General features: G+C 36.2%; 1 protein-coding gene across 4 annotated transcripts; it reads left to right on the plus strand.

The window, feature by feature from the left end:
- The first annotated feature begins 732 nt into the window (after positions 1–732).
- Positions 733–6397, plus strand: LOC113705884 (serine carboxypeptidase-like 2). 4 transcript variants are annotated; one of them, XM_072057521.1, is made up of 14 exons: positions 733–1338; positions 1447–1592; positions 2110–2186; positions 2456–2578; positions 3592–3694; positions 4146–4183; positions 4305–4406; positions 4528–4614; positions 5058–5219; positions 5322–5393; positions 5475–5593; positions 5679–5792; positions 5905–6016; positions 6122–6397. In XM_072057521.1, the coding sequence occupies exons 1-14, from the start codon at positions 1181–1183 to the stop codon at positions 6131–6133; spliced, it is 1425 nt and encodes a 474-aa protein (XP_071913622.1). In that variant the 5' UTR covers positions 733–1180; the 3' UTR covers positions 6134–6397. The 4 variants fall into 4 exon arrangements, with proteins under 4 accessions (XP_071913622.1, XP_027083591.1, XP_027083594.1 ...); XM_027227790.2 differs by having other exon boundaries at positions 738–1338; positions 5905–5950; positions 6078–6397; XM_027227793.2 differs by lacking the exon at positions 4528–4614 and having other exon boundaries at positions 738–1338; positions 5905–5950; positions 6078–6397.
- The last annotated feature ends 2601 nt before the right edge of the window (positions 6398–8998 follow it).

The raw sequence follows: 8998 nt of genomic DNA on the forward strand, positions 1-8998 counted from the left end.
GCCCGAATTTACTGTGAAATATCCTCTATGTTTGTTGTCTTTTGATCCTTTCCCTTCAATGCCAAGACTTTTTGACATGAATATTCTTTTTCTATTAAATTATTGAATTGAAAATTACCGCAACTCACTTAATATCAATAATTAACCAAAACCTAGCTATGATATTATACCAGATGCTGAGATCCAAGAGCAAACGAAGAATCATTGAAAAATTAAGTGCATGACAATTTAAAGAAAACAAATAAAAAACATGAAACTTCGAGTAGATACAAGATTAATGTGGTTCGACTCAATTATTAAATCTATATCTATAAAGACAAAACTCGATATGTGAGAAAAATAGAAAAATCTAATTTGAATCCCGAGCAACCGTACTATGACATTTCTCACGTAGCAGGAAGCCCTTCCCTCACTCTCATTACATGTTACTATTTAAAACAAAAATAAGGCAATTTTCATAACAAGGTAAATTTTATTTCGTCCTTACGCCACCTTTTTAAGAAGAAAAGTTTAAGTATAACACTTGGTAAAGAAAAGTGCACGTAACTTGAAAGTTAGGTGGCAACTTCAAAAATTCTTTAATAAACCAAACTCGTATATTAATTTTTTAACACGTGCCAAACACCACCGTCTAAAATACCCATAACGAAGTTATCTTGCGTGGGGATTTTAGCATTGCATGATTTATAATTTGCTTGAAACATATTTTAAGCCATTAAAATGAGAGAGCTAAAAGGATAGTGAGATCTTTTTCTTTTTAATTTTCTGATAAATTCTTCTGATGAGTTGCTTTGTTTTGATCGATCATTCATTGGTAATTGGCAGATTTTATCCTATCATCTTTTCGCAAACATTTGGATAGTTATTTATATAGGGTTAAAATTTAAGTTTTCAAAAATTCAATAGTTGAAATTCTATTGCACACCATTTGGCCAAGTAATGTAACGTAATTTGGACCATCTTTTGCATGCCGCTTTACAGTAAAGCTGCATAGCATGAGTTGGCAAACAATGACATTTGTGTTGGTAGGGTCAGTTAAATTTGTGGTTCCGATAAGGCGATTCTCTGTAGACATAGCAGCTTGTGGGTTAGAGTTCGAATGTTCCAAGAACTCTATCCAAGTGTCTGGAGTCTAAAGTTGCTCTGGCTGGTGCCCTAAACGAGAGATAGGCCAAGCTCTATGGAGAAGTTGCAGGTGCTCCCAAGGCATCCTATCTTCTGCGACCTGTTCTTGCTGCTAGTTTATGTTCAAGCATGTTCAAACCTTGCTATGGCTGGTTCCATAGTTAAGTTTCTTCCAGGATTTGAAGGACCCCTCCCCTTTGAACTCGAAACCGGGTGAGCCACTAAGTATAACATGTATATATATATATATATAATAACACTAGAAATTAACATTGATCAAAACTTAGAAGAAATAGTTGACCCATTTTCTGATATTATCAGGTACATTGGAGTTGGTGAATCAGAGGATGTGCAGCTCTTCTACGCTTTTATCAAGTCAGAGTCAAATCCTCAATCGGATCCTCTTATCATTTGGTTAGATGGAGGCCCTGGCTGCAGTTCATTTATTCCACTTTTCTTTGGGATAGGTGAATTCTAATGCCTTACACTTTGCAGTAGGTGTCACAAAAAAAAAAAAAAAGAACAATTGCGGCACTATTTTGATCTTGATTTTGTATAATCTTGAAACTCTGCAAACAGCCTTTCTGGTTGAAACTCTGCAAAAAAGACAAAAGACGTTGTCTGGTTGACGAAGCTTTATGTAAGGTCTTTTGTTTTGTTTTGTTTTTTTGGGTAAAAGTATTAATTTTATTGAATAGCATCCATTTGTCGCCAGTAGCAACTGCTACAAACATCTGTACAATAACTAACTACACATTCACATCAAATTACAAAGCCCAAAATATAAACTAAGCTCCAAAAACACGCACCTAAATATTTTTTCATATGCATTGCTACAATAAAGTTTTTGAAAAACGTTCCTAAAAACGGCTAATTCAAATGGAGCCATAATCTTTATTTGTCTTTAATGTTCAAGTGATGATGACTGATAAACTGGAGTGCCAGCATTTGATCAAGTCACTGGCCCGTGATTTTCTATTGCAGGACCAGTAATTTTGGAGCCATTGTCGTTCGACGGCACTCTACCCAAATTGGTATTAAATCCCTCTACTTGGACCAAGGTAAACTCAAGAATTGAGTTTCTCTTTTCTTTTATTTTATTTTCTTGCGAGAGAAAAAGTGATTTAAGTTGATGAGTATATCTCAGACTCATAGAAGTGTTACATGAAAAGGTTATTGAGACACATATATAAATAAGGTTCCAAATTTTTTCTTTTTTCTTTTTTTTTGAAATAATGTTCAAATAATCTTTATCCAAACAAACCTAATTTTCAAGATTAAGAATTCGAGTTGACTGCAAGATTGAGAATCACTTCTTGTTGCTTGTTAGGTTGTAAGCATCATCTTTTTGGATTCGCCAGTAGGAAGTGGTTTTTCTTATGCTAAGGCTGCACAAGCTTCTCAATCTTCAGATTTTCAAGCCTCTGATCAAGCTTATGAATTTATCAGGAAGGTACACGCCCATCACTCAGCTAATTAATGAATCATAAGGCTTCATGGAACGTTGGACAATTACTAACAAGGAAAATGCCATATTTGTCTCTAGACCCTTTATTATGCAAAAAGACCAGTGTACTATCATTTAATTATTTTCCTTCTGAATAGCGGAATCCTGCGTAGCCCTCCCAAAATTGCCTCCATTGGATTCAAGTTCTCTATGAACACGGTTTTGATTGTATAGAACAGTTGACAGTGGAAGATGAATAAAAGTTACATCAATAATAACTGGCTATGGTAGTTGATAGGGTGAAACACCTTGAAAGACTCTATCAAAGAGCCCAATATATAAATTAAGAACCCAACTCTGATTCAAAAGTTTAAGCCATTAGATCTCAGGCCTTTACTTACATATTAATCGCTCTTTCTCCATTTCTCGGATCAATATGGGACGTAATCTTTTACTCACGAACCTAACAGTAGCTTCGGCAGTTAGCGTCATGTGAGCTATAGTAGAGGAGGAGGTCAGGCATGTGGCTCTTGCATGGGGAAAGATCCCAAAGTCTCATGAAAGGTAGCAATCTCTAGAATGGAATATCCCATTCACAGTGTTTAGTTAGTGAAATGTTCTGATACAGGCTCCTATGATAATTAGTTTAACATGTATAATGAGATATTCCCATATCAATGAACTTACAGTTTTACTTTGAAAAGATAGTGGAAGATGACTAATTTTGAATTTGATGCTTACAATTCAATTTTGGGTACAAATTTCAAAAAGCAAGGCAATTTATTGTCTTTTTGCATGTTGTTGTATCTTAATGTCTACAATTGGTTTGCTAGTGCCTATAGTACACAGTGCAATTACAATTGCCAATTATAGAGGCGTGGGTGGGTGATATTTGTTGCATTTTTACCCATTTGAACCTCGAGTTAAAAGCTTAATTTCCCTTGAAATGGGAAAGAAATTATAGTTGAAAAGATGTTTACCTTTTACAAGATTGCTTTTGATAGTTGATTATACTGCAGTGGCTACATGATCACCCAGAGTACAAGTCGAATCCATTCTATGTTAGTGGAATCTCGTATGGGGGCATTCCTGTTCCAATATTAACTCAACTTATATCAAATGGTAAGATTTTTTCAATGTGGCTGTTTACCCTGGGGAAGTTTTTTGGTCGTGTTACAATCTGATTATTGAAATTGTTATGCAGATACATAGGCATTGTAAGAGATCTAAATATACTATAAGTGCTTTCTGTAAGCTTGTAGTATATGCGAAGTCTCTTTAGGTAGGAATATAGTTGCCACCTTAAGCTAAATGGGTTTTATTAACATAATGCAGAGCTTTAAGAGGGGGAAAAAAGGTTAAAAGTTTCCTCAGAAATTTGCAGGTTTTTTATTCTTTTCTGTCCATATGTTAAGTTATAAGACGTTTCTTTGACCTGTTCAGATTTCTACATTATCTCCTGCCACAAGATGATCAGTTGAAGTTTGCTAAATACAAAAGTATAGGATCAATGCTTTGTTGCTCTATGACTATTAAGGCACTAAAACTTACATGTATTTTGGTGTTATTCCAGGAAACGAGGACGGCATTGAACCACGTATTGATCTTAAGGTCTATACCTTTGATGATCTTCTCTTTTCTAGTCTATCTAATCTTGATTGATTACATACTATTTGGAGAAAAATTTACCATCCTGAGTTTAAAACTGAGACGTTTCCATTTATGGCTTCAGGGATACATACTTGGAAATCCAGTGACGAAAGCTTCAGGAATTCCGAACAATAGGGTTCCGTTTGCTTATAGGATGGGGCTGATTTCTGATGAACTCTATGAGGTAACTTATTTCTTTTGTTTGTTACCTATTGATATCTCAGAGCACTGTCATTTGTCTCGTGCATTCTTACAATGTAAAATTACCCGTGATTTTCTAATTGACCTGTATATTTACAATGCAGTCCTTGAAGGTTAGCTGTAAAGGGGAATATGAAATCATAGATCCCAGTAATCTAGTGTGTTCAAAAAATATGCGGGCATACAATGAGGCAAGCAATCATATCTATGCAATTTTTATGTGACTCTATTTTCAAAAATTAGGCAAGGCCTAATGGATTTACTTAAAGCGCCCCCTAAACTCAAGAAAGAGGGACAGAGTTAAGGATTGTCAGTATAGCCGTTTCTGAATATTTGAACAAGAAGTAATTTATTGTAACTTACTCGTACAATTTCATAACAGAGTTGCAGTTAATGTTAGGGGCTTACACAAGCAGTAATCGAACACCATAACCGTACTTCTGTTACGAAATTGTAGAAGTTAACAATGAATTATAATTTATTCAAACAATAATACACTTTCCAGAAACGGTTGTACTAACAATTGGTTCCTACCCCTTCCCTTTAATTTGCGGGCCACAAAGGTGAAAAGGTGGGAAGAATCAGAATAAAGGAACCGGCAACCAGAATGATGGTTAATAATTTGCTTCTGCAGTTGGTTCGTAATATTGACGACCAAAATATCTTGATTCCCGTATGTCATCCCCCTTCACGAGTGCCAAATAAATTATTTACTGGTGGGAGATCCATTATACAAATGTTGCATGAGAAGTTTGAAGAGCTAGACGTTCGGGAATCTACTCCAGTCAAATGCATAGTAAGATAGCACTTGTATCGTTCTATGTAAACTCGTGGATAAGAGCATTAGTTCTTGGTATCACAACTGATCGCCGTTTCCTCTGTTCACTGGCAATCGTAGGCGGAATGGATTACGCTCGTTGATCACTGGGCTAACAACAAGAGCGTCCAAGAGGCCCTCCATGTGCGAAGGGTATGTCTAAATCAAGCACTATGGTATGTAGCATTTGAATGCCGAAGCGAGCCTGAACTGATTTCTGTAATCACATTGCAGGAAACTATCGGACAGTGGATAGCCTGCAACGTTACCTTGCCATACACAAAAAATGCAGGGATTGCTGTACCATATCATGCAAACCTTAGCACTAAAGGTTACAGATCCCTTATATACAGGTTTGGTACCTAACTCTGAATCTTGATGCATGTAGGTTAACAGCAGTGATTTCAAGTACTGAAAGTGGAGTACTTTGTGATTCAGTGGTGACCATGATCTGACGGTACCGCACATTGAAACTCAAGCGTGGATAAGATCTCTACGTTACCCAATTATTGACGATTGGAGACAGTGGATTCATCAAGGCCAAGTTGCTGGGTTGGTTCAAAATTGAACAATGTTTCTTTTCTTGATTACACCACCATTAGCACGAGATAAAAAGATAACTTTACCCGACTCATCTAAATTTGTTCTGTTTTCCTGCCTCCAGTTACACAAGGACTTACGCAAATAAGATGACATTTGCAACAGTGAAGGCAAGAAATTCCTGTTTCTATTGCTTCAGTGCAAAATTTGTTCACATGGTAACGACTAACAAGAAGGTTAGAACATTCTTGGGACTAACTAGCACCCCTTTTTTCTTTTTCTTTTTTTTGGGTAAAGGGAGGAGGCCATGTTGCTTATGAGTTGAAGCCTGCCGAATGCAGAACTATGCTTGAGAGATGGATATCGCATCAGCCTCTCTAATCAGTTGGCATATGGATATGAACATCTTTGATGACTTCTGAGCACCAAATGTTCCACTCTTAAATATATATTATTGTAACTTTGGGTCATGAGACGCTTCTACTCCAAGTCTCCAATGGATTGCCTTCTTATGGAGATATGATTAGTGGAGAAGTGAATAAACTGTAGTAGTTAAAATGGGAACCACGTTACGCCTCCAAACTTTTCTATATGACTGTTGAAGCTTTTACTTTGAAGATATGTCATTGAAATAAATTTCCTCTATTTTGCAATAAATCAAATTTTGAATTCACAGGAAAGTACAGGTTTGGCAAGGAATTCAAATATTAAAAAAAAAAATTGTGTTACTCCACGAAACATGAATGGAGGGAATCTACCAAAGCTTTTAAAACATGAAGAGTAGGAAAAGGGATTTCTTATTCATGATTGAAAAACAATTTTCTTGAGAACACTTTTAAAACCTAAAGAATATCGAAAGAAGAAATCTCTCGTTTCTAGGATTGATCTAATCATTTTTTAAGCAAAACTATGACTCAAAAATACCTTATAAGGTTTTTTTTTTTAGATAGTCCTAAATTACATGTTTGTGATCACGGATGATCTGGTCATCGAAAGCTCACACTTGAGTAGATCCGAACTTTAGAAATTTAATAGGTCAAATTGTGCCATCCATCTCACCAAGTGGTGCGACTTAATCTGGACTATTGAATTTTTTAAAACCGTATCTTCCAAGTTTTGGCTGAACGTGTTAAGGGTATCAAGATCTCTCTATTTATGATGAGCCCGGCAACATCGTTCAAATCCTGCTGGTGCTAAGGGTAATGGGGCACATATGGGTGCACGGGCTCAAGTTTTTGCCTGCTCATATGGAAGGAGGAATGCAAGGCTCAATCAATATGGGAAGATGAGACGTGCCCAATCAACAAAACCTCGAGGAGAGATAGAAGGTGAAGCGTGACGGAGAAAAACAGAGAATAGACTTTGAACATTCTCATCAAGTATTGGGTGGACTCTTTCAGCGTATGAAAGAAAGAAGGCAAGGTATGATGCAGGATAACACAGAACGGATGGCAACCGTAACATGGCAAGGTCCTCAACTCTTGATCTCTACTTTGATCAAACTTCAGAGGTGACGGGTGTCGAGACGGTGCAATAATAATAATAAAACCTAGCTACCACTAAAAGCAGTCAATAATTAATTTTAAATATTGGAGCAGAGACTCTAGGTATGCAATGAGTTACTTGATTCACCCTATTCCTGAAAAATTTGCTTAATCCGATATATCAGAATTAATTAGTTGACAAAATTGATTAACTAGTAGACAGTGGCAAGCAGGGTCGCCTCCTCAAGGACAGGAGATATTTGTCTCTTTGAGGTTCCAATTGGAAAAAGGGGGGTTTTGTCAGAATAAAGCTAAAAATAATTAAGCAACTCAACTAAAACGAATCATTAACGAGCACGAATGTAGACAGGAATTAAATCAAGAATAGATAAATTCTAGCCAAGGACACAACTACTCAGACACAGTCCATTCATCCGACCATTGATACAAGGGAGGTTCACTTAATTTATTAATAGGTTAGTTATAGTCGCCGACGAGCTCTGACGACTAATTTTTCCTTAATTTATTGATAACCAAGGTACGATCATTGATTACCTCTAACTAGAAAATATTCTCATGTACGACCGTAGGAATTAATTACCCAATTGTATTAAGAACTAGAAAAACCTAACCCCAATTAATAACACGCTACAAGAGTTATCTAAATCAGATTGCACGTTTCCCTAGTGTGTAAAAACGCTAGTTGCCACTGATATTAATCGATTAAATAATTACGGATTTAATTGACTAATTTGGCAGGAGATTAATAAGTCGCCTTGAACATCGGGCCCTTGACATCAATGAACAAAATAATCCCAAGGAAATTCAAGTAGACAATGTGCAAATATTAACAAATTAAGGAACGCATGAAAATTAATTCGATCTCACAGATAATCGGGACTGCGTCGTTGCGTTGATCCTTGGCTAGATGAAAAGCTTAACCAAACCATATAAGTAAATCTCCACACAAATTAATTGATTCACAAGACATTGGGTTCTTGCTATTAATCGAGATTGAGAATTTGTTTTCCAGTCGTCCAAATAGAAGAAACGAACAAAGCTATGCAAAAATTAATGAATACGAAGGAACTAGCCAGAACAAAAACAAAACGAAGCTCTCCCATTCTAAAACAAAACTAGTGCCTCTCTCTAGTGGTCCCCCCGAATTGAGAGAAGAAAAGGTACAAGGCCCAGAAGCTCTGCCGACTTTTTCTCCTCTTCGTTTCCTATTGCTAGGCAAAGACTTCAACGCCCCAAACACTCCTAATCAGTAAAAGGAAATGCAATTCGTCTGCAGCACCTTGTGGGCCAGGGTTTGTGAAGTTTTTTGAAGTCTTCCACAGCAATTTTCTCCAACAGGTCCCTCTTTTTAGCACTTTTTAGTTCCATTTCCTATAGATAGGTCCAAATACCAAACATAAATATATATTAATAATTTAAAATAATATTTGGTAAGGATAAAGAGAAAAATTAACAATAAAATTACTAACAATTAACATCCTATCAAGAGGTAGTGCAAATACCCCTTCAATGTTTTAAACAAGTCATTTTCTTTTCTTTTCTTTTCTTTTTTCGTTACTTGAAGGAAAACATTTGCAACAAAAAGGAAAACAAAAAAACAAAAAACAGTTATGTAAGTGAACTACATGCATTACAGTTTTGTGAAATTCGTCAATTCTCTGTAGAATTCTGTTCAGTGTACTGAACATAAGCGCAATATTCCACAACATCATC

Source organism: Coffea arabica, chromosome 1e, assembly GCF_036785885.1.
Source record: "Coffea arabica cultivar ET-39 chromosome 1e, Coffea Arabica ET-39 HiFi, whole genome shotgun sequence".
In the NCBI taxonomy this organism is placed as follows: domain Eukaryota; kingdom Viridiplantae; phylum Streptophyta; class Magnoliopsida; order Gentianales; family Rubiaceae; genus Coffea; species Coffea arabica.

Coding starts and splice junctions, on each gene's coding strand:
- LOC113705884 (XM_027227790.2), top strand. CDS start 1,181: ATGGAGAAGTTGCAGGTGCTCCCAAGGCATCCTATCTTCTGCGACCTG. Junction 3,695..4,145: donor AACTCAACTTATATCAAATG/GTAAGATTTTTT, acceptor GTGTTATTCCAG/GAAACGAGGACGGCATTGAA. Junction 5,951..6,077: donor TGACATTTGCAACAGTGAAG/GCAAGAAATTCC, acceptor TTTTGGGTAAAG/GGAGGAGGCCATGTTGCTTA.